The 25860-nt window shown below is 41.8% G+C and overlaps 1 protein-coding gene across 3 annotated transcripts; it reads right to left on the bottom strand.

Moving 5' to 3' along the window:
• Nucleotides 1–1037: 1037 nt before the first annotated feature.
• dnajb6b (DnaJ heat shock protein family (Hsp40) member B6b) lies at nt 1038–22859 on the bottom strand. 3 transcript variants are annotated; one of them, XM_062379711.1, is made up of 10 exons: nt 22505–22854; nt 15505–15627; nt 14199–14308; nt 12430–12498; nt 12107–12211; nt 7905–8039; nt 7644–7797; nt 7485–7555; nt 2123–2269; nt 1038–1225 (listed from the first exon to the last, which is right to left on the bottom strand). In XM_062379711.1, exons 2-10 carry the CDS (start codon nt 15567–15569, stop codon nt 1119–1121), a joined length of 963 nt encoding a protein of 320 aa, XP_062235695.1. In that variant the 5' UTR covers nt 15570–15627; nt 22505–22854; the 3' UTR covers nt 1038–1118. The 3 variants fall into 3 exon arrangements, with proteins under 3 accessions (XP_062235695.1, XP_062235696.1, XP_062235697.1); XM_062379712.1 differs by lacking the exon at nt 22505–22854 and adding an exon at nt 16710–16835; XM_062379713.1 differs by lacking the exon at nt 2123–2269 and having other exon boundaries at nt 22505–22859.
• Nucleotides 22860–25860: the final 3001 nt, after the last annotated feature.

Raw genomic sequence — 25860 nt, 5'->3', positions numbered from 1 at the left:
AACAAATTCGGTTGATTAAGACTTGACGGTGACGCTGGTTTGTTTTTGCATTAGTTCAAAGGCCTCGCTTGTGTTTAAATGAAGTCAAATATGCTGCTGATGCTGAGGTTAGGAAGCAGTTTGATAAAAAGCTCCTCTAGTCAACGTCTCGACATCCGAGGAGACTTGCGATGCTTTTTCTGTTTCTCCGTTTTCGGTGGATGTAAAAGGTCAGGACACAATGAGACACTCGGAGCCGCACGTTTTTCTTTACGCGTTTATTTGCAAGAGTCCATAAAAAAACATTTCTTTGACATTTCCACTTTTCCACTCGCCGATCGTGAGAACAAACCGTCAAGGACGAGTCAGACGAGGGAAGCTGTCGTGTTCGTCTATGGAACCTACTGTGAAACACTTGAATCCAGGAAATTAATGTTTTTCTGTTTCTCTCACCATGTGGGAGTCGTGGTGTATTGTGGATAATAATACTGCCTACAGTGTTGATGGTCAGTTTTCATATATGACGCAGGAGAGTGAAGAATATGTTTGTGTCTTTCTATAAAAAAAAAATGTCGACTCTTGCTTTCATTGAGTTCTCTATTCTCTCTATCGGAGAAAGGATTCACTGAGCAGCATGACCTTCATTTATTCTCACTTGCTTTACAGCGTTAGTTCAGTGATTCTCACGCTTATCACAAACAAGTAAAGAACATTACTTCTCCTTCCACCAGAACCCGTTCAAATGCAAACACACGCTGCCAAAACGTGGAGAAGTCCAAACGTAGGAGATTAATTAGGGTTCTGACCGCTCACTGTACATCCACTACCACCCCCCCCCCCACCCCCTAATAAATACAGCAGAATGCAAAAGCTTAACTACAAAAAGAAAAAAGCACCTTGGACAAAACAAAACATGGACGTGAGGTCTCTGCAGGCTGGAGATCAGCTGATGAACGTGTACAGGGGCTATAATCTGCACTGCAGCTGATGGACAAGAGAAGAGACGGCACAGTGGGGATGTCGGGCCTCAGATAGGTAGCACAGATGAAATAATGCCGTGTGTGTGTGTGTGTGTGTGTGTGTGTGTGTGTGTGTGTGTGTGTGTGTGTGTGTGTGTGTGTGTGTGTGTGTGTGTGCGTTTAAAAAAAGGAGCCGAGTCCACCGAATCGTGGGAAGAGTCGAGGAGCTCTTTTCTTTTTGGACTCCTCCTTTGGCCACAGTTTCTTCCTCTTGGAGTCCATGTGTCCTACAAAAATGAAAAAGAGTCATCATTAAACATCTCAATCGTTTACTACCACTCTGTAACAAGCCAGAATTTGTTAAGGGTTTATAAACTGTGTGTGAAAATGTATCTGCGTATATCAGTATCACTTAATCACTATTAATCTCTTATATATTTCCTAGCGTAAATCTTGAACGCAGTTAAACACATGATTCATTTTATTAATTTGTTAAAACCCTGTGGTGTGAGTGCAGCCAGAGGGTCAGAGGTCAAGCGGTTCACTGGAGGAGTCTCCTCCATGCATTCGACAGATAAACACAGTATCTGTAAAGCATAAGTAAATCCTTCATGAACTATTAATGCATGTCTGAGTCACGGCTTGTGAGAACAGTCGCAGGAGGAACTTGGTCGAACTCTTCTCACATTTAAAAGGCTTCTAGTTGTAGTTAGGAAACTCTGTCTCTCTGTTTCTCTCTCTCTCTCTCTCTCTCAGTTTGTGTCATTATCTCAGAAACAGAGTTGAGGCCTTTGTTTGCGTCGCAGCGGGAGCCGAGCACGGAGAAGTTAAAGGTTCCCTCCTTTAACGGATGAAGCTGCTGTTATGAAACTTCAGGGGCTGCGTGCTGCATGTAATGGCTGGGCTTTTGTGCGTGACTTCCCGACCCCGTGAGGGGGAAACAGAGGGCGACCTTTGACCCCCGGTCGTTACGAGGATGTAGAACAGAGGCGCCTAATGAACACCTCTGTCCTCCGTGTTTACACCTGCCAGTCAGGCACGCCGCTCGTCCTCGCCTCGGCTTTGTGTGGCCGTCAGACACAAAAGAAGACAATTAGCTGTGCTTGTTAAGACTCGGGGTCTTTAAAGGGGAGCTCAGTGTGCCGGTGATTAATCAGCCTGGCGCGGTGGGACAGTGGGCGGACCTCTCGTTAGGCACTGCAGGCCGTGGTCCTCCTCTTCCTCTGCGGGGGTTTGGGTGGAGTTCCTCAGGTAGCGCGGGTGCAAGCCGAGGCCAGGGAGTGCGTTCTGTCTGCGGCGAGGACCCTCTTCCTCCTCTTCGGCTGCCATGTCTGTGGGTGTGAGCACAGCAGAGCAGAGCGGGAATGAATCACGGCTCAACCCTGTTCTCTCTCGTCTGGATGCGTCGCCTGAGGTGTTCAAACCAACATTAAACCTTATTTTTATTTTTTTATCCTCCCCCATGCAGCTCCTATATGAATTCCAGCCCTCTGACGTGAGATGTGCGGCGCAGGGAAAGAGCTGAAAGGAAAACATATTACCTCGCGGTGCCCTCGGCAGTGTGAACACAATCAGACATGAGGGGGGGGAAAGCAGATACACACATCTGGTGCATCAAGTTGAGCACAAGTGTAAAAAAGGTATATTGATGTGACCAACAGGAAACAACAAAGATGATATAAAAGCGAGAAGTTCAAAGAGTCCCCGGGGCGCCGCGGCAGAAACCTTCCCTTCCTCTCCTAACGCCAAACATATATTTCATTCATATTTCATCTGCCCGACTTTATTGTGATTAGTCATGTAAATAAAATGAGATTTGGTTATTCTTTTCTCTGGGTAATTTACATTTATATTGAATTAGTGGCAGGCAGGGGCGTAGAGGGTGTGGGGGGGGGGCAGGGGGGCTGGGGGGGGCTTATTATGCTGCGAGATTACAGGCAGATCTCATGGCCATTGTGTTGTGTAATTAAGGCAGAGAGGAGGAGAAGAAAAGAGGCCAGATGCTCACTGTGCCGAACCTGGTCCCATTTAGAGGAGGGTCTGCGGCAGCGCTTTTTTACAAAATCCCCGGGAACGCACCGGCGGGGGGGGGGGGTCATTAGGGCCGCGGCAGCTTTGGGTGACGTGTACCTGTGGCTGCGTGTGCCATCGAAACACAAACACACAGTCGCTTTAATCACTGACGTCAACTCATACTCCATCCGCGGTATATTTTTATTTACGTGAAATGGCTTAGTCTTCTCTTTCGAGTCCGTCAGGACAAGCTATCTGGTTTTCGAGGAAGGACAAAGACGTTCCCGGATTCCAATTCTCTTTGAACGGGCATCTTATTACTGTAGGTCGTCCATTTTGACCTGAGTCCAATTTCTTTGTCTCTGGAGCCTCTTAAGGTCAAAATGGTCCCGAGTACTTTTTGTACGGCGCGTTTTTACTTGCTGAAAACACTCAATTTAAATGTGATTTGTGTGTATTTTAGGGCCCAGACTTGGATTTCGTACATTTCAAATTACCTTTTTTAATCAAACGCCGCTTTAAAAACACAGAGGTGACCCTGCAGAGAGAGAGAGAGAGAGAGAGAGAGAGAGAGAGAGAGAGAGAGAGAGAGAGAGAGAGAGAGGCGGACTCCCAGTGGATCAGCAGAAAACAGGACAATTGGTGCTTTTGCTCTCGTGGCTGCAGCTGCTCCTGCATGTGTCTGGTGATCTCAGGTGAAGTCAAACCGGCTGGATTGAGCCTAAAAGTTACTTCAAGGTTGCTCACTTTGTTTCATTTACTCCAGAGGACCAATCATTTGCGTCTATTACGGGCCCCGGTCACCTGGGCGATAAGAATCCCATCGAGCGGCAATATTCCATCATCAGTTAATTAATTCCCGACAAAAACAATATCAAAGAGCAGCGATGATAATGAGATCTTCTACTGCTCATAACGGTGGCCCTTTTATTTTCTGGATCAAGGACTTAATTTGAAAAAGCAGAGTGAACACTGTCGAGCTCCTGGACGCTTTCATTTGCAGCCATTGTCTCCAGAGTGCCTGTCATTCGTCTCCGGGCTAAACAATGCTGCGTGCGTCTCTGCAGGCTGTTTGCATCCCGCTGTCTAGACTGCAGCAGGAGAGCGTGTGCACAGGCACAAACACACGGGTTGACCCTGTGAACACACACACAGGCAGAACACGTGTGACGGATAGGGTCGGCCTCGGCAGGACGGGCTCCCAGTGGACGTTTCAAATGAGTCAGTGTTCAGGACGAGGCTTCGTGAAAACCATCGATCAGATTTCTTTCTGCAGTCAACCTCGAGTCGCCTGGTGTCGTGCTGATGAGACTTTACAGCCGAGCACAGAGAGATACACTCTCAGCCGAGGAGAAACCCGGCAGGCTTATCTCTGCCATCGTTCATAAAGTGAGAGGCCGAGCTGAGGCTTCACGACGAGGTGGAGGAGGGATGGAACAGTGGACAAGACCGGATGTCGCTCCCTGCAGACAGGAAGTCATACTCCACAATATGGGGGGGGGAGGCTCTGAGACAGGAAATCACAGTATTATGTGTCATGTTGGAGTTGATGGATGCTGTTTTTGTTGAGAGGAAATTCCTCCATGGACACAAGGAGCCGGTCTTATCAAATTGTAAATAACAAAAAGTGTGCTGACATATCAACATTGATGCAATTCTCACATGTTGCTCCATTTATTCTTCAGCTGCTAGTTTTTCGATTACTGGGGAACAAGGTCCTTTGTATACGAACAGTGCCATCTAGTGGCCACACGAGAGTACAACATAAAATCTAAAATATATGATAAAAAAATAAAATTATCTGACAATGAATTTTTATCCGATTGTTGTATTTTTCTTCAACTTCTTATTTTACCTCATTTCTTAAACTATGTGGTTTTTTTAAGAAGTGGTTCCCTACAGGGTTTATAAAAAATCTCAATTATGACGTTTTTTTTTTTTTTCTGCTTCTCTTTAACAAAATGCTATTGAAAATGTATATATATATATATATTTCTTAAAATAGAAAGGTATAATTTTAATGAATCTTTATTTCTGATGTCAATCACAGATAAACAGCAGAATACCGATTATAAAGTAGAAGAAAAAAGACGCTCCTGAACTCACCTGAGATTTTTCCAGGTTTTAAGTTTTCTTCAGTATCAAAGTGATGCAGTGATATTAATATGCACATCTACGGACACATTATAAACAGAAACTGCAAATAGCTAAATCGGCGGTTCAAGTTTGTTAAAATATAAAGTCACAGAGCCAGAAACGGCTATGACGAGGAAAAAAGACCAAAAGATCAAAGTGATTCAGTGTGTTTGTACACACATGGACACATTGTTATACGGAACTGCAAAAGACTCAATCGGCAAAGGTTTGGAGCCAGTTGGCCTAAATATGAAGTCACAGATTGCGAAACTCTGTTGGTCCTGCAGAGGGCGCAATTGCACCATAAATATAACCCCCGTCTCTTGTCCACCTCCTTGTTTCCATAATTGTCTTATGTTGAAGATTGACTCATGATTATTTACAACTACCAGGAAATTAAATATAAATAAACACGTGGAAATTATATGGATTTTATCACTTTGTATATGTGCTTGCTGTTTTCTGTAATAATCGATATTGACATCTCTCCCTAATCTGCTGAGCGCTTCTTATGCTCGAACACAGGATGAGTAAATCTAAATAGTGCCTGGCGCAAAGCTGCGTTGTCAGCGCAGGCGTAACCACTGCTCAAACCAGAACTGGTGATAAGAACTCGAGAGGACGCAACAAACACATAAAACATGGCTTCCACTACTGATGGAGCCAATCAACATGTTCATAATTCTGGTATTTTACGCAGATGTCACACTTCAGCCCAGAGTCCACAGGCTGCTTCAGGGTGCTCTCTCTCTCTTCCTCCCTCTCCTGTCTCACAAAAGATATGCACTGGGTCATGTGTAAATAAACCAGCCCCAAGCACATTCCTCCACAAAGACACACACTCCTCTTCTGTCAGTGCACAGTGACCTCTGAGCCAACTGCAATTCTTCCCACTACAACAGTCGAGGTTTGAGTCAGAGAGGATTGTCTTCCGTGAGAGCTGACAATCCCACTCTGAGTCATTTAAAGCCCCAAGCAAGAACAATTTGTGTAATGTTCGATTTTTCCAGCAAATATTAAAGATAAGTTAAGGTCACCGGTTTGCCTCAGGGTCTCTGCAGAGCTCAGGTTCTGTTGGGCACATCTAAGAGTTGCAGTATCAGTATTTATAAAAGCCCATGAAAATGTGCCTATGGGAGGGGCAGAGAGATAAAATGAAGAAAGAGGAGTGGATGAATCATGGAAGAGGGTGTTGCCCCACGCTCACCTGGTCTGTAAAGGTAAAGCATACCTACCACACGGAGGAGAAATAAAACACACCTCGGGGTTTGCGGTGGAAAAAATATTTTTTTCATATCTTTTCCCTCATTTTTTCCCCCCAGGACTTTACCACTGTGCTGTGTTATCAGTGACATTAGTAGGTTAAAAATGATGCACACGGTGAGTTGTATGACGGGTGAGTGTACACAACAAGCAGCCACTGTGGTTTCCTTTATTGAGTGAAGCAGGTTGAAAGTGTGATCAGGCACATGTGCACACACACACACACAAACACACAAACTTCATATTTCCAGTTAGAGTGAGACGATGCAAAGTCACTCAGGCGGAAGGAAAACACCACACAGACACCAGGTGACTGCAGAAGCATTTTCACAACATCACACTCAAGTTTATTGATGAAAATCGGAATAAATCTTTATTTATTGTTTCCTCTTTTCTTTCAACAAAGGGGCAAAAAGTTGTTCCCTGTGTCTCCGGTGACAGTATTAAAGTGAAAGTGCACGTTCTGCTGACAGAGTTACAGTGAAACTACGCAGCAGCCTCCTGGAATCAGCAATCATGCAAAAAAAACTCTCTCAATATGCAAACAGATTAATTTATTAATAATGTGTCATTCATGTTACACACACATGGTCATGGTAAAAAGTGAACAGGTTAGCAAGGTGAGGTTCAAGTTAAAGAAAATTGGGTCAGAGGGGTAAAGCTTTTAACGTTCACTTGTGAATCTGGTCAAGTGAGAAGAGCAGGAATGATGTGGAGGTCCATGTGTACGTCTCCTGCTACCAAAAGTAATATCCACCTCAACAGGGGAAAAAAAATATTATATCTACATCGAGCACATACACAGCTTTGTGCATGTGGCGGAGGTAAAAGTACAATTCAATTATTGTAGGAAACAAAAAACACAAATCGCAGCAAAGATGGCCCCCCGTGATGATGGAACAAATACAAACACTGAACATGTCTCGTGCCTCCGCCTGCAGCTAAAGCCGGAATGAGAAAACTGTTCTTGCAGGAATGAGACGCAGGAAGCGAGAGCGAGGAGAGACCGACCCATCGCTAGCAAACATCGTCACTCGGCCAGTTTTGTTTTTTTCCAGGTGTGAAAACAGAGTGTTGATCAAATCTGGTGGCGCGATATTTAACGGTTATCCAGTCTTAGGACCTGCTCCTTACCATTAACTGTAAGAGATTTTAACTGGCCATCTTCCTCCACCTCCACTCGCTCTTGGCCGTTCTCCACAATCCTGTTTCAAAACAATAAAAAAAAATAAACATTTAGAGAGCAAAGATTCAGGCTGATGCAGATGCTGCCGAGTCGGAAATGTACGTTACCGTTTTGTTGTAATTCTTCTGCCGTTGATGAACTTTGTGGAGGTCGACACTGATTTGAAATTACCCATCCCTCCTCCTCCTCCGCCGCCACCAAAGGACGAAGAAGAGAAAGAGGTGACGCCTCCTCCACCCATTCCTCCAAACGAGCTAAAACCTGTGGAAGAGCAAAAAGAAACAGTATTAAAATATGAAAGCATTGTAAATTCTCAATGACACAGGCGTCTTACTAAAGGTCAGAGATAATTGTCGGGATGGACTCACCTTGATCGAACGCTGGGAAGCCGTGCCCGAAAGCTGGGAAGCCCCCAAAAGCAAAGATCGGGCCGCCCATCCTGTTGTGACTTGCGCCTCCCTGGCGACCGCAGTTTCCTCTGTAGAAATCAAAAGGGTCTTCGGCTGTAAAACACAATCGTAGATTATGAGTTGGTGGTTTGGGGGTGAGAAACATTTGTAAAACCCCGAACACAGCATTGATGCATTATCACTTTAAAGATGTAAAGTATGGTGAACTTATTAGCTCTGTGTGTAAATTGCGTGTTAACACACAGAGCAGAGGCAGAGCAATATATTTCATGTTCTTCATTTGGACTGTTTGATGAGTTTAAGTCCAATATTCTCTCTCTGTAGCTTCTATTTGTCTATTTTTAGTCTCCACCCGGCTCCTCAGGGAAACATCGGTCTCTTTTAGCTGCTGAATATTCCTCTCTGTTTACCAGCAAGTCGCTAAGTCCATCCGTCGGCTGTGGGGTGCCGAGCAGGCAGTGGACCATGTGTAGTTTTTAAAGCTTTTTGCTGGAAATAGCTGCTGCGACCAAAGCAAGGCTTGTGAGAGTGAACAGATGTAGTGAAGAGGCAGCAGAGGAAACCTAAACAATGAGCTGACAGACACTTAAACACTCAACACTTCAAGACCTGAGAAGAGTTGGGGGATGAGTAACTCAATATGTGACCACTTTCTCATTTAACAGTGTTTTAATCCGCTGTTGAAATCATATGGATTATAGCAGCTTTAAGGCTGATTCTAGTTTCCAAAAGATTTGAAGCAAAACTGTGTCTTTTACTGAGCAACAGCGCCCCCTGTAGCCACAAGTAGTGATTCTGTTGGGCTATGTGTCCAAACGATTAAGGGGTTTTCATGTAGAGCAAAAACAAAGCCCATCAATGTGAAGACTGTGTGGACCCACTCACTGAACTGAAACACGACTAAAGGATGGATATAACCCATAAGTCCTGGCTTATTTGAACCAGAAGACCTGTTGTATCAAATCCACCCAAATCTGTTTAGAATTCTTCATATTCTAAAAGTGTCCTCACTGAATATTGGAGATAAACGCAGCTTTTGAATAAACTTCTTAGACTTTTTAAATGATCTAAAGCAAGAACAGTCACTCAAAGCTGATACTTTAAGTTAGAAGTCATTGCATCGAGTTCCAGTACCTGAAACAAAACCCCTGTAATGGACATTAAGGCACTGGTTTGTAATTTCTTCAACAATCTTAACTTTAAACTGTCTAAGTGCCAGTCACTAATTCTCCTCCTAAAGCCTAAAGACGTGCTACTAATTGCGTGCTGCCAATCTGGGTCATCCCAGCAGGCTACGACTGGATCACTGGCACCGTTCGCTGAAAGAAGACTCGCCCCTCAACCTTGAATGTACAGAGCTTTCTCAGACAGAAAGCTTAAAATAAAAGTATCCCCTGACCACTGCTGTAACTGCATTACTGTCCATTTACCTAGAAGACGTTAGACAAGCTAGTGGAGCTCTTAGGAAGCTGCCTGTGAGACGGCAGACATCAGGGTAGGAAAGAGTAAGAGTAATAAAAACATCAAAACGTTGCTTCCATTCCATGTCTGTTCAGTAAGAGGTGGTTTAGAAGAAGAGCTGAGCTGTTCTCTGAGGGAGAGCACAGCCCTCTATGGCTTGTGTACTCTGACATAACTTTTAAAGACCTGTGAAGCATAAAGATTGAGATTAATTCAGAGAAGAATGTGCCACGCCTGCTCAGCACCGCAGAGTGTGAGCTCAGGGCAAATTCAAAGGACAGTAGGTTTTCAGGATGTATTCGAAAGCTGAGGGAAACGTTAATGACTTCATAACTACAAATAAATTGAATAGGCTCTTTCTCGCCTCGTGTCCCATCGTTCTAACAAGTTAAGTTGAAATTTGTTTTTGTGTCATCCTGTTGACAAACAAACCAAACAACAGGTTGTTAGAGAAGCTGCCCAGGGAGACATGGTGGAAATATTTACAGTAATTTTCACAGTATGTGTGCGACCCGATAGCTGAATGGTCTGGGCGTTTACCAAATGGGTATTCATGCCCCAAGCAATAGGACTCCAAGCTGGTCAGATAAGCCCCGCCCCCCACATTTCCTGTCTCTCTTCTTCACTATCTTGTGAAAATGCACAAAGGCAAAACATATGCCTTCAAATGTATAATAGTTGATCTGCTGATGAGTACTTCTTCAAAAGTTAATTTGAGATAGTGTGGGCTGTACTTGGCAGACGACTGAGTGCTTCTCATCGTGTGAATCTGAATTTGTCTCAACCCCTACCCCCCCACCCCCAGTCTGCTGGATGCGCTCGGTGGCTGAGTGACAGATCCACAAGACCAGCTGCTGCTCGCTGTGACGAGCTGCAGGACACTCTGGACTGGAAACTGGACACAACTGAATCCTGCCATTTCAACGAACGTCTCAAAAAAACAATATGGTTCTTTTAAGGGGGAAAAAATACTTCAACATACACTTGAGATAAACTTGCTGAAGATGGATGTTCTGCCAGAGTCATAAGTGAACATAATCAAGGTTTTCTCTCAGTCAAAATAGATCTTGAACTTTACACTCCTGTGCGACAGCGCAGACAGCTTTATGGTTTGGCTTTTTATAAACAGTCTCTGTTTACCGAGATGAGTAAACAGCAACAGCTGCCACTTTCACTTTATCTTATCCATGGAAATAAGAACAGTAGTGCATGTCATTGTCTACACATTATAAAAACATATAACGGTTGGGAGGATGACGACTGCGTTCTTTACAAGTTCTTATTTGTAAGCAGCTCTAATAACTCATAATATTCGTTTTTCCAGGATTTGTTTTGCACGGATATTGTTTGGAAGCTAAAATCATATCATGTATACGCACACAGAGCACACGGCACACACACTTGGCATTATTACATCTGCTTTTGTTTTAATACGGAAGCTATTTTTGAAAGCATTCCAGTTGAGTGATGTAGACGTTCATATCCATCCACTGGCTGTGTCTGAGCTCCATATTTAGAGCTACGCGGGGTGAAATACACAGGCCTTCCAATCAGCCCCCTGTTGAACCCAGACAACCAACGGCAGGCACTAAAACTCCTGTAGCTCTTGAATCCTTAATTCAACGATCCACATTTCTGACACAATCAGCTGTTGCATGACAAGACGATGACATTACAACTAATGAGACGCCACTGGTCAAGAGCAGAACCAACGTTTCTCTTTACGATTTCGCCCTTTGTGCATTTGTTTGTTTGATTTTTTACAAGATTACACAAAATCTTGAGAACATTGTTAAACGAAACTTGGACCAGGAAAGAACCCAATAAGTTTTGGCTCTCATACAAACAAAGTTGCAGCTGCAGGACTTTTTCTTTATCACTTTCTTTAACATTGTGAGATTTTTATTACCCTTTGGATGATTTCGCAGGGGAAATTCATGCACTTCGATGAGGAAAATCAGGCATGTTAAGGGGCTGAAATCTATGCATGTGTAATTTGGTGCAGCTTGACTGAAATAACAGGACCTGTTGTGCTTCACTGAGTGTCAGTCTAGACATGTACTTAATCTTCGTCTTGTCATTTATCTATTGTAACCAGATGGCACCTTTCAGCGACTGAAAAAACATTCTGTATTCATGCTGCTGCTTTTGAACTGATTGTAAGGGTGATGTCAAATAAGACCTTTTTTAAAAAAGCGGGAGTAAATTCTGGTAATGAGATGATGATACATAATGAAGTTGACATTAGTTGACATCCAGCAGAGATACTTCAGCGTGTGACATTTAATGGCAGATAACCCCCTGCGGGGAGCAGTACTTAGTGTATTGGATTTGGACATGCACTTTGCAGCACTGTGAGAGATTAGCACCAGGATTTACAGAAGGTTTTCTAGGTACCGATGCTCCATCTTTCAAATTTCCACAGAGCAGGAGCTGCTAGCTTTGTGTTAGAAGCCAAAATAACTATACCAGAGTATATACATACATAAAACTGAGGCGGACAGGATGTACTACTCTCTCAGTCTCTCTTGAGCCTTCCCAGGCTATCCATGTATATCTTTGACCAGATAAAATTATCAAGTTAATAATAGCCATTGCATACTCCACACTCTTAGGACACTATTTAGTGCTTCGCTCCTCCTGCTCTGCGAAAAACAAGAAATCTCACCACTGCCTCAGCAGAAATGAGACGGACTTACCAAACAAATCTGCAAAAGGATCTCTGCCACCAAAGAATTCCCTGAAAACGTCCTCAGGATTACGGAATGTGAAGCTGCCACCGTCATAGTGATTGTAATGGCCTTCTGGAAAACAAAAAACAACAACAGGGCTCATGAACAAGGGATTAAAAGGCAGGATTACACACTATCATTACAGGTTACAAAAATATCAATACAAAGCCAGGCGGTGCCATATATGAATGAATAAATTATCATATGTCCTTATTAGAATTACCAACTGAAATCAAACATCTGCCACCAACATAAATATTTATCATTTACTTTAAAGGTCATCTCCTTACCTCCTCCTCCTCTTCCTCCTGCTGAAAGGCCGTCTTTGCCGTATCTGTCATAAATACTCCTCTTACTTTCTGTGGAGGGAAGAGAAGGACTGATGAGATTGAAAGACACACAAATACACACTATAAAATTCATCTTCTGTTGTCTCATATACCTTATTTATTTGTCTTCACCCAGCAAATAAAGTGTTGACGTCAAAATAAGAGCCCCACGCAACATTTCCATTTCCCTCATACTTATTTCAAAACATCAGAAAGAGTTCAGAATTTCTACATTTCATTCAAAAGAGGCATCATAATATCGTTTATTGAATTTACCAACTCAGCTCGGTGCCGTGACCATTTTAAATTCGGCAAAGCTGCTGTTGAGCAGTAAACTATCAGCAGCAACTAAAGACACATCTACACACTAAACTGATAATCGTCTCAGGCATCAGGTGACAAACAGAGGGTGACATTGAGTAGTTTAAAAGCTGAAACTGCCTGCATCTTGTGACTGAGTGTGTGGTGCTTAGCGACGAAGGACCAAATGTGACAAGCTTCTGCTGTGTTCTCAAACATTTACAACTATATTTACACGGTTATTATCACCCACTCAAGATACAAATAATCGTTTTTCTTGTTTTCAACTTTTACAAGATGGTTTAGTACCAACATAAATGTGTCTTTTTCCACTGAATACTGAAACCTGGCGTGCTCTGATAAATGGCTTTAAATGCCTGAGGGATGAGTCCTGAAGGTGACTCAGTAAAAGATCGTTGCTAACCCGGCTGTAACATAAAACCCATAGCTTAACAATTGGACGAAGGCCAGTTTGTTCCATGAAGTCTAGTCTAGTGGTTGATTTAATGAGTTTAAAAAAGGAACCGAAACACAAAGGACCAATCACGTTTTCAGAAGACACAAACACACATACAATGTTTGGGTAGGTTTACAAAACTGCAGTGAAAAACCACCCCAGCTAAATTTGGAGAGCTACTGTTGACTTCAGGCCAAGACTTAATTTGCCATGTCAAAACTGTGTTAACATTTTCCTCATTACATCCATCAAATACATCTTCTTTCTTATTCAGCAGCTTGAATTTATTCTGTGAGCTTTTCAAACAACACAATGCTGCTGTTCAGCCACAAAAAGACACAACCATCAGCACCTGACACACTCACAGACTGAACTACAATGTGACAAACAGTAAGTAAAACTAAACTCACCTTACCAGATGAATAAAAAGAAGGAGAGGTTCACATTCCGTCATAAACATTCCTGACACTGCACAGTCTAAATACACACAGTTTGTGACAGGCTGTGTGGTATTTAACAGAGATCAGTAAAATGTTACATTCGTCTTTTTCAAACCTACATTTAAAAACCAGACATTATGGTCATCCCCTCCAGATACAGAAATGTACTTGATGGTTTATAAATCTAATTCAAGATCAATTTATAACTTATCAGCAGGACTAGTTACTGAACTGAGTTACTGAACCTCAAATATTGTTTTGTTACCAATCAAAAATTGTCCTTCATATAGAATACTAGTGCTGGGCAATGAATTAAAACAATAATAATAATAATAGCAATAAAAAGTTGCAATGCAAATGATTTGTGCTAAAAGAAGGGCTTACTATGAACAGTAAGTCTTGAACGAGTATAACAAACTCTTCTAATATCATAACTGAGGTGTCAAACACAATATGTGTCTTTTTGAAAAAGATTATTTCAAATAGAGCTCAAACTGTCACATCAGTACAAGCAGTGAAAAAAAAGATCTTACCATCTGAGAGCACTTCATACGCCTCTGACAGCTCTTTGAATTTTCTCTCTGCTTCCTCCTTGTAGTCTGGGTTCTTGTCTGGATGCCACTTCAATGCCAATTTTCTGTAACTGGAGCAGAAATACAGTACTGCATTAATACAAGCAGATATAAAACATACAGCCAAATTAATTGCATATCCTATATAGATATAGCAATGACAACCTAGTCTTAGTTATAATGATAGATAGATGCAAAGTGTATGGATGTCAGAAATTCATATCCACATGCAAGTTTATTAAAGTGGTTAACATGACCACACAGACAGTCTTCTTTCTTCCCACCCAAGCTGAAATAACAAAGACAGTCTGAACTCTATTGACGTACAATGTGGGCCTTGCTCAGCAGCTTACGCTGCATCAGCTGTTTCTGAGCCCAGCAGCAGCCCCAGCAGCAGAAACACAGATGCTGTGGACGCGACCCACGACTGAAAGTCAAAATGCCAGCAAACAAAAAGGCTTCACAATCTAGAGATTGAGGGTTATGGATCTAAGGTGAATAGCCTTTGTAGTCCATATCTGTGTTGTAATCTGTGACTGTATCCAAAGCCTGGTCACTGGTCAACCTGACAGACTGAGCTGAACAATGCTCCATTGTATAACATTTAAGTTTATGTGGTCATTATAGCCTGTATTCAAAAGTAAGAGCAACAGCACACTCTATATTTGCCTGTAATCTGAATAATCATCACTGATCTCAGTATTAAAACGTGCTCACCTGACTGTAACCTACAACCTATAGCATTTAATCAATAAACAAAAGTAAGAGTTAACAGCCATGCTAGCAGCACTGGGAGCCTGTACTTAGGAACAATGGTGCCTAGAGCTAAATGCTAACATTGGGATGCGAACATGGCCATAAATGATTCAGGATAATTGAGGCAAATAGCGATAATGATATTTAAGAGTTGAAAATACAAATATTGCCTAAATATTTATATTTAAATAGACACCTTCATTTATTTGTCAAAGCAAAAGGTGTCAGTGGGAAATCTGTGAGGAAATGGAATTAACTGGAACTGGCCTGTTTCGTGGTTTGACTGTGAGTGGCGGGTGAGCGTAGAGGGAAGGTATTTGACAGCAGCAAGGTTACAGGAACAAGAGTGGAAACTTTCTTCATTGCTCTCTCTCTCTCTCTCTCTCTCACCCCGTGTGTCAGTTTGTACAGCCGGAGGTGGTTATAATTAACCTATTACACCACTCTGAGTGGGCATGTTCAACAACACCGGGGGGAAAAATTGGGGCAGAAAACACTCAGGGGCACTTACGCTTTTTTGATTTCGTCTTGCGTTGCATTTCTCTGGACGCCTAACATGTCGTAGTATTCCGCCATGGCTCTGTCTTTGTGTGTTTGTGACTGCTGTCTCGTGTGAAGATTCACAAAGTCGCCTCTGTGGAGAGAAAGTTGAGTTCTGTTAAGACATGTTAGCCGGAGGAGATAACGCCAAACAAACTTCCACTGAGCGTAGCCATGTGTGACGGGCACGATATCCTCTCTCCACAGAAGAGGGCTAAATTTGATAAGGGGAGGGAGGGGGCCGTGGCATCAAACAGGGTGGCAATACTCAACAATGTAATCAACTGCACTGAAATAGAGATAGATGCAGGGGGGAGGACAGCTAAGTTAATACAAGCCCAGTAAAGTAACATAATAAATAGGTGATCATCTCATAGCCTAAAGCTGAATAAGAGAAAATGTGAATCCTGTTTCTCTTTTCAATTTCAGATATCACTATAAAAGATCACAAAGTATTTTTTTTGATGATGCAATGCTCAAGTTATGAAGCCCAGACTCTTGAAAACAAGACAGAACAAGTCTTATGAAATGGAAATATCAGAAGGTATTCAAGTTGTCAAGCTTTCGAACCAGTTAAAGTTAAAATATCTCCCGAACACTGCTCCTAGCTGACTTGATGTATAGTAAAAACAGCTGCCAACATATTGAATCTAAATCTAGTGACAGGTACATATAAATATCCTACAAATAAAAGCGTTGTTGGATTTGGACGAGTTTTAAACCCCAAAATATCTTCTTTGTAGCCACCGTGTCTTTCTCTTAAACATATTTTTAAGATTTAAGAAATTTGAAGTTTCTGTTTTGTAAATGTTTGATAAATTACAGAAGACTTTTATAATTAAATCTGCCTGTGTTTCAATTGTAAATAGCATTTTGAGGTGTGTGAGAAAGGAAAACTGGAAAAGCCATTACAACGGTAACTGAGGAGGTTTGGGGCTTAGAGAACAATCAACAGAAGCCATTAATCGAACCTTCTTTAACGTTAAAATAAATTTAACCTGTTTTACATTAATACATCAACATACACTTATACATCGTTGACAGTCAAAATAATACATAAGACTGCAACTGACCGCGTAAACAATGACGAAATGCCAAGCAAACCTAGAGGCGAGGGTAAAGAGGGACCTGAGCAATTACACAAAATTGATAAACAAACCAGTGAAGACTACTTACACTGGGAGTCCGCTGTGTCCTGTTTGTTTGCTATTTTTAACCTGTGGCCTTTGCAGTTAGATTGTGTTTGTGTGTTGTGAGCATGTGGGGGGCTGGGGGTGTTGCAAGAGACTCCTGGTTGGGACAGGGCAGTGAACTCGTGACAGTCTTCCCCTTCAACTCTCCATGGTCCAACACGCCCTCATTTTGTGTTCAATTTCGCTGATTCTAAAAACTATTAGAGAGTCTCTCTCTCTCGTGTGTGTGTGTGTGTGTGTGTGTGTGTGTGTGTGTGTGTGTGTGTGTGTGTGTGTGTGTGTGTGTGTGTGTGTGTGTGTGTGTGTGTGTGTGTGTGTGTGTGTGTGTGTGTGTGTGTGTGTGTGTGTGTGTGTGTGTGTGTGTGTGTGTGTGTGTGTGTGTGTGTAGTACTTCCTCTTATAAACCACAACCTAAATATAAAGAGATGTTACCCACAAAGTTCTCATTGTCCTCTGGGACTTTCTGAAAACCAAGTCCAATATCTTCACTCATCATATTAAATGTAGCTTCTTTTATCCCCCTCATATCAGCCTTTTATTAGGTTAGCGTTACACAGCAAACCCCGATATGATGTACTTCTGCTCCACTCGGCGTGAACCAGGCCACAGAGTGAGAAGCAGATGTGGGTCAGTCAATCCCATGATGGCTCGCTGAACCAGAGGTGACAGCTATACTTGTTGTCAGCTCACAAAAACTAAGCAATTGTAAAGTCAATTGAAAGACAAAGCTAATTAGAGCACAGCCAGAGAGAAACGTTTTTTATCATTATTTTGATCAATTGATTTGTGCTGTGCAGCAATCCCTGACCAGTCTTTAGCTAAATGACTTCATTCATTTTTTAAGCAAATTGACGATGGGAACATCTGTTCCCACAAGCTTCAGTGCATTTAGTGGTTTTCCCAGATCTATTTTTAAGAGGAAGTTACAGTAATTACTCATCTTTTACTGTCATGGTTTGTTGTGATTAATGAGCTGCCTGGTTAGAATCTTCTTGGGGTTTTTAGTCCAATATGATGGAAATCGAAGTTGTTGGACAAATTAAGTTATTTCACTGTTTCGCCTTCATTGACTGTACATAAAGATGGATGACATGACAGCTCCTCAAAAGTGAAGCCAAATCCTCTTGATATGCCCCTGGTTGCTGGCTGTAGGATAGGTAATTAACTCCATCTCCTTCCTACATCTGGGATATTTTAGTGTTTTTTTCTACAACCGGACGAAATGAACATGTCGACCATCTACTTCTTCACTACTATCAAAAAAATGTATTAATTAATTGAGAAATAATCAGATAATTTCAAACCATTACTTGCAGAAGTAGAACATTTATTCTTTTTCATGAGTAACGTTTTTTTTTTTTGTCTTGGATCTGAGCACCAGTTAAGAGCAGTATGTGAGCAGTGTGTCGAGCGTTGGTGTTGAGGCAACAGCTGATTCACAGAGCAATTCTCTAAATGTACTAGTCGACCTTTAATCTGACCCTGGTGTAAGACACAAGCTCCCAACTAATGAATCTCAACCACGTGTATAAGCAGCCTAGATGAAACCTCTCTTCGGATCACATGGTTTTATTATCCGGTCAGTGATGAGGTGAAGACTTCACTGATGAGCTCCTGCTCCAGTGTTTCAAAGGAGTCAGCTGAGGGGCCATGGATTTTAAGTAAAGGATCTCACCCAAGCACCTCATCCTCTGACAGGTGAACTGAGCATGAATCTCTGTGTGGATACCTCAGGGCGTTTTTTGGAGAGGAAACATCTTCCAGCTGGCTTTGGAACAAAAGATTCCCAGAAACCCGATATGACCATTCAAAAATCAATGGATAGATAAATGAGGGATCATTCAAAGATTTCAAAAGGAGTTTACCGAGGGGAAAGATTATGAGTGATTGGAAAGATAGTGAGTTCAGGGGTCTACACATGGCTTGTAAACAGAAGTCAACAAACAGTAAAGGTAATCCTGGAACTCAGGATTTTTTTCAAGAGTTAAATCTACAAAGGATTTTAGAGAGAAAACTTCCAGACAAATTGAGCAGTAGGAGATTACAACAACATCTGGTCTTTGGCTGTGCTGTCATGATTCGGCAAATGAAATTTCCCTTGAAGGTGTAATATTCTTTAACAGTGGATAGAATAGATAAAAAGTGAAAGATGCTCAGTTATTTCATGTAGTTACTACTGTATTTATATGGACTAAAATTGTTAAGGTTTTTGGTGCAACAGTTATTAATTTGTTACATTTTTGTCATAATATATGAAATAATTAATAATAATTCAGTTGAATTACATTACAATGCATCAGTAGAGTCAAGGCTTGGTGAACAGGTTAGAACAAGTTTTGAAAACACATTAGACGATTTGTCATAAAATGAAATGGACTAAAGAAAAATAAGGTCAGAAAATAAATAAATATAAATAATAATGATATATATACACACATATATACATTTATGAAAAGTTGATATTGGCTAAACAACAACAGCCTGTTGAATTATTGGCCTTTAGTTGAAGTTGAGTAATTAGTTCACACTCTAGAAAAGAAAAATCACGCATTGCAGTCAACCATAAAGTAACCATCAAGTGTAGACTACACGGTGAACAATGTTATGTAAATTTAATTAAAGTTATAAAACAAAGGTTACCTCCTTTTGACGTTAGTTGGCGCTATCACTGTCTCTACATAGAGTCTTATACATCTGTTAAGGTCAAAAACACTCTTGCTTCTCTTCAGATCATAGAAAGCTTTCACCTTTGAAATAGTAACATCACTGACATTGACTTTATATAAAGCCTTTGTGGAGGTAAATAGTAAACAAATACAAAATGGTGCGACAGCGCGCCCTAAAAACGCAACAATTATGTCTGGTTTAACAGAATTTCCTGAAACTCGGTACACACATGTATCATGACCCGACGGGAAGAAAGTCTGCCATTTTGGATTTACGGTTCATTTGGCCATTTTACACTAGAGGTGTGAAACTTCACTAGCATCTCGATTCAATTACGATTCAGCAGTCACCGATTTGATTCACAACGATGAATCTCCATTATCACATACACAATTTTCTGTATTACTGCACAGGGCTGCTTTTTCATCAATTAATAAAATCAGTCAGACAAACATGAACTCTGTCATTATTTAGAAAGTGCTAGGTGAGTATTTTATTGCTGATAGACACTGGTACTCCGGCCCTAATAAACCTGGATGTCAGATAAGACTCAGTTTCAGGAGGAGCTCATTGTAATAGGACACAGATCAGGACCAGAGGCCAGAATGTGACTGGAATTTCCCTAACAATGATATAGAAACGACACACTTGCTGTGCACAATATCATGTTCATTTCATTGGCTCATAAACATGCATCTGCCATGTAAAAGCTGTAACAATTTCCATATGCACACAACTCCCAAGTTATTTACCAGGGGAGCAGCTCTCCGTTAATCTGTTGATTTAAATCTCTGATTAGACTTCAGTATTTCTCTTTTTGACATCAAAGCACTCCTGCAAAAACCAACGTGCAACTGTCCTAGATTACAAATTAGCTTCGTTTTAGACCCTCGTCTGGTTACAAACTGAAAACTGAGTGCACAGTTGTGTGTCAATGTCAAAGGACATGCAAACACCACCACAATTCTGACACTGACAAGACAAGAGCACCGGGCAAAACAGCTAGAGCAGCAAGAAACCAACGGCTAACACAAATCAAAGCTGACAGAGCATAGACACTGATGACAGCTACACGCAACACAATAATAAGACAGCTCCTTAAGTCAAAGATTTCATAACAACAAGTGTTTGTTCTTTAAACACAGCAGAGTGTGAACATGTGAGGCAGCTCATCCTCTTTCTACTAAAGAAGATCGCATTTACTGTAAACAGAAGTAAGCTTTTTCTACTTGGACAAGGAAACCATTCACAAATCAAAGTGTGTGAGATATAATCCAGGAAAAATAACATGTTTAAACTATAAAATTGGTATTGTACATGCAAATGAACTCTTACAGAAGTCTGCACAAGATCCGGCCAAAAAAAAGAGATGTGTTGACTTACAGGAACAGAATTTATAGAGCAGATTATAGCAAAAAAACATAATTTCTATAATGACAGCATACAATAGTTTAAAAAGCACAGAATTCATCAGAAATAAATAGAAACTAAAGATTTACATATGAAGGAGGGTTTTTTACTGGCCAAATCTCAATAATAAAACATGAAACCAAAGTCGCTTCTGTTAGCTCAGATAAGATCAAATAAACTAGGAAGCTTTTACTTTCCTTATTACAAAGGCTATCAAGCTGTAAAGCTCTAGTTTATAATGTTGAATCTACAATAACAATATAAGTGCTGTTCTCATTACACTCACTTTATAAGCCTGTTGGGTAACCACAAGTCAAGTCAGAATAATTTATTTATAAGAGTTGCCAAACCAGTTACTCACAAAAGATAAGAGACAAAATGAATGTGCGTTTGTATATTCTTACTCTTGTATGATACACAACACTGGTTGGACAGGAAATGCTGACCCGTTGGTATTTCCTGCAGTAAATACAGTTTAGATAAATTACTTGATTGAATAGTAAAATGATCAGCTTTTAAAATGATCGACCATGGCCTCACATAAGTAACATTTACTTTTCTTTTTCTAAAGTGCACATCATAACCATAGACAGTTTATAAAGATGGACGACGTGACGTTCCCCAAAAGTGAAGCCAAAGCATCTCCATCGATCCCTGGTGGGTCACAAACCCTGCATCCTCCATGTTAGCAGATGGGACATGAACCAAACTAAAAAGTCATATAAAGTTTGCTCAAAGATGTTTTTTTCTGTCATTTAAAATAGCTCCTATCACACGGACGTACTGGAAAAGTTAAATCGCGTTAATTTATTATCTATTCTCGTCTATCGTTTTGTCGCCCAGCCCTAGCTGAGACAGACTAGTGATTGGTCGAGCTCAAACATCACTGGCACCTTCGATATTATGACTCAATTCCCAAAATCGCAGCTACGCAAACTAGCTTCAGTGGCACAAGATGGCAGCATTCGTACCCAGGATATTTTGGCTTCATTTCTATACAAAAGGAAGTGGATGCACGCCGTCCACCTTTAATACAACCTATGATCATAACGTTAAAATGTCGCTGTTATTAGTTGCTACTCTGCCGCCAGTATAACGATGACAGCGGTAAATATTGAATTTCGTGGTGTGCTGAACTTCCGGTCATCTGTATCCAATGGCAACGGCGCGAGGAGACGATAGCTTCCTCTTTAACAACATAGCATTCAGCTTTAACTTCAGGAAACTTCCAGAACATTCAAGAGATTCACCAACGACACATTACGAAGATTTCAATAAAAATAGAACAACTACATTTTCTCTCGCTATTCATTTTTAGCCACAAGAAGCTCGGTTAATATAATTTTTCTCTCCTTGGAGTATTTTAAGCTAGCACGAATGCTAGCTGTAGCTGCTGGAGCCACAATGAAAAGCTCCGCTCGCTGATTATAGCGCTTTTAAGCTAGCTTAACGCTCCCAGGCTAATTCACGCCAACTCAGCTGACTACGAGCGTCGCCGTTGAAAAGATAACGACGATAATTTGTTTCTGGTTCGTTTACGACCCGGCAGCGAGCGGGGGAGAGACAGCGACACCACAGCATCCACACATGTGCCGAAGGAAGGCGATGCGACCGGGGGAAGCGAGTCGAGCTAAATGGAGACAAGCGATCAGATTAAGAGCCGCTTCAGACGGTGGCTCGGCTCGGCTCGTCTCGGCTCACCTGTGTGGGGGGGAGGTGACCGCTCCGGGCGTCTGTCCTCTGGCTCCTGTCTGTCCCTCCTGTCCTGTCCCTCCTGTCTCCTGGGTCCTCTGGTCTCTGTCCTCTAGGTCTCAGTGCGGAAACTGAGCGTGATCTGCTGGTACTGCTGCTGCTGCTGCCACTGCTGCCTTCAGGGACTGTAGGACGCCGGATAACTGCCACATCAACTGGGGACCCCCCATATGCACGCGTGCTTGGTCAGTCTATGGTTTGGACTAAAGGGTTTGATCAAAGTTAGTTTGTTCCAGACCCGGTGGAAGAAGGAAGTGCCATAAAAAGACCAAAGCGCACTAAGTACATCTGATCCTCGTGACCTGCTGCCTCCGTGAGTTACTGCCCACAGACTGTGTGAAGATGGACGACACGTCTCCGCCTCCTCTCACTGTTTAGAAATGAAGCCACCATATGTGGAAAAACGGGATTAATGAAAGGAGACACGTTTTATACCTTAAACTTTTAAGATTTATATTCTTATCAAATTGTAGACCATTGTGAATTTATACCCATTTGCATGTAAACGACTGAATTTATTTATACACATTTATATATGTTATTCTCGTTCTTTTTTTACATTCCTGCCTATATACTAGAATAAAATGTTTTGTATGTTTAGTTCAACATCTCCCTATACAAATACACAAGTAGAGTATTTATAGTACTTGTGTCAGTATCCTCGTTCAATCATCCCGCAGAGAACTCTCCTTCATTCAGCCGCTGTAACAGGTCAATTTCCGAGGGGGCTGTTTCGAAAGATGTTGTATAAATATATTTATTATTATTTTCTAATCAATGATAATTGTAATGCACCCATCAATACACCAACGTGAATTTCATTCAATAACCTTCTAGGCATTAAACCTGCCTGTTACCCAGAGCCTGAGTTGTATTTTTTACAAGAGGTCCTTGAAGGTCCCATGTCTCACAGAAAGACACCGAGAGACACAAAGAAACTGAGAGACAGAGAGAGACTCAGATAGAAAGTAAGATAAACACCGAGAGACACAGAGAGACAAACTGAGAGAAACTGAGACACAGAGAGACACATAGCGAAACTAAGAGACAGAGAGAGAAACAGAGAGACAGAGAGACACAGAGATAACTAAGAGACACAGAGAGACACAGATAGACACACTGAGATAAACTAAGAGACACAGAGAGACACACTGAGAGAAACTGAGAGACACAGAGAGACACATAGCGAAACTAAGAGACAGAGAGAGAAACAGAGAGACAGAGAGACACAGAGATAACTAAGAGACACAGAGAGACACAGAGAGACACACTGAGATAAACTAAGAGACACACTGAGAGAAACTGAGAGACACATAGCGAAACTAAGAGACACAGAGAGAAACAGACAGAAACTGAGAGACACATAGATAAACTAAGAGACACAGATAGAAACTGAGAGACACAGAAGAGACATGTCTGCCTCTGCTGTAGATATATAAACTCTACACACACACTGACTGAATCTGTCCTGCAACGTTTTACGACAGCCGTGCTGCGTTCAGGTGCCAGGGACCAGACTGAAGGCCTGCTGCGCCATCTGTCGTGCAGTTTGGGAACAGGCATCCTATGAGCATGGAAACCAAGCTAAAAATAGGAATTACATGAATAAAATCAAAAGTGTTTCTGTAAACATGAAATACAGGCTTATTTTAAAAGATGATGTATATGGATGCCTGCTTGGGTTAAACACTAATGAACTATGAATGGGTTGGGAAAGTGTAAATGTAAATGAGTAAATGTAAAGCAGTGTCATTCTACACACTACATGAAGCCAATCTGCTCAAACATTTACCCAGCAACACATTCTCATGTTTTTCCACTTTTGGAACCCGAAGCAGGGGAACGAATCAGATCAGGTTATTAGAGTTTTTGAACCGAATTGATCCTGAAACGACAGCCTTGCATTGATTTGAAATGGAAAATGAAGGACGTTCTCGCAGTTAAAAGCGGCTGCAGCTCCTGCCAGCGAGGGAGCGACCCAATGAAAATGACAGATCGCTATTAATTATAATGAACATTATGAGCGGTCAGTATCTAATTAAACTCTTCGGGCGGGAGGAATCGCAGCAATTGATACCGCGCACAGGTCATTATATATATTATACGGTCTCTAAACGCATTCACATAGACTTGTCTGCATTTCATTGATCCTCCAGCTTCAGTGTAGAAGGGATTCATACATGAGACCAAAATAACTCTTTGCAGTTGAGGCCAAACATTGTAAACTGCTCACATAGAGGATTTTTTTTAAATCCCAGCAATAAAGTCGGCATATCTCTGTTCGTGTTGAGACAGGCAGGAAGTAGCAGCACCCGCACACATACATCTGCGTTGTTTACAGATGCATATTCAAGGAGCTCATGCAGTCACACTCCTGTCTCTTATATCCTGCTGCAGCCAAAGTGTCACTTTACACTAACAAGAAGAAGGTGCTTGCTTTAACAACATGAATTGTTCTGTAGTTTTAACAAAATCAAGCCTTTTACCTTTCTCAATGCAGTATTATTAGGCAACCACTAGGTGGCAATCAGCCACAACAAATGGGAGAAGTGAGAGGGGGAAGATTTGAAGAACCTGCAGGTGTGTGAGTTGCAGTTGTGTCTCAGTATTTGTTGTTCAGGTATGATTAACGTCTCAGATACACCTCCCACTCATCATGCGTTAATGCACCGTTTCCTTGTTGACAGCACTCCTGGAGTAATATTGTGCAAAGTAGGCTACGATCCACAATCACCCTGGAGTGATTTTTGATGTTTCCTCGCTCTGCAGCAAGATAAACAAGGCTAAAAGCTTCAATTAGCCCCTAAAAGGCCTGCGAGGAAGCTAAAGTAAATTGCGCAGCGAGGATGATTCATAATAACCTGCATTAACTTTGTCAGTTATAATCCATCACGAGGTAATAGTCTTAAATAAATCTCATAGTAATTGAGATGAATCCCTCATTTCAATGACAAGTCTGGTTTTTAAGACCCAATTACCACTCGGCACTCCCCGGCCCGGCGGCTGCTCCGGGTTCGGGCTCTGAGTGGAGGAGAGGGGGCAGCAGCAGCGAGGAAGGGGGACGGGGAGATGGACTCCATCCAAGGAGCGATGGATACCTCGCCGGGCTGCATCAGAGGGCAGGTAGATTTATGACAAACGCACACAATCTTAATTTGTGCTCAGCCCGATAATGCGAGGCCAGAATACTTCTGCTCAGTGTTTCTTAACTGGATGTTTCTTTAATTATATGTCAGAGGCCATAAAACTCAGGAGGAGATTTTCCCACAAAGCACTGTTTTATGTCTCGCTCATTACTGTAAATT

The sequence above is a fragment of the Platichthys flesus genome, chromosome 21, assembly GCF_949316205.1.
Source record: "Platichthys flesus chromosome 21, fPlaFle2.1, whole genome shotgun sequence".
In the NCBI taxonomy this organism is placed as follows: Eukaryota; Metazoa; Chordata; class Actinopteri; order Pleuronectiformes; family Pleuronectidae; genus Platichthys; species Platichthys flesus.
Note: the sequence above shows the minus strand (reverse complement) of the source record. Positions and strands in the feature narration are given on the sequence as shown.

What these genes read in the sequence shown, in the direction of transcription:
- dnajb6b (XM_062379711.1), bottom strand. Translation starts at nt 15,569, where the DNA reads ATGGCGGAATACTACGACATGTTAGGCGTCCAGAGAAATGCAACGCAA. An exon ending in AGGAGGAAGAGGAGGAGGAG is followed by an intron (nt 12,212 to 12,429) that starts GTAAGGAGATGA and finishes TTTGTTTTCCAG; the next exon opens with AAGGCCATTACAATCACTAT. An exon ending in TCCTTTTGCAGATTTGTTTG is followed by an intron (nt 8,040 to 12,106) that starts GTAAGTCCGTCT and finishes TGTGTTTTACAG; the next exon opens with CCGAAGACCCTTTTGATTTC.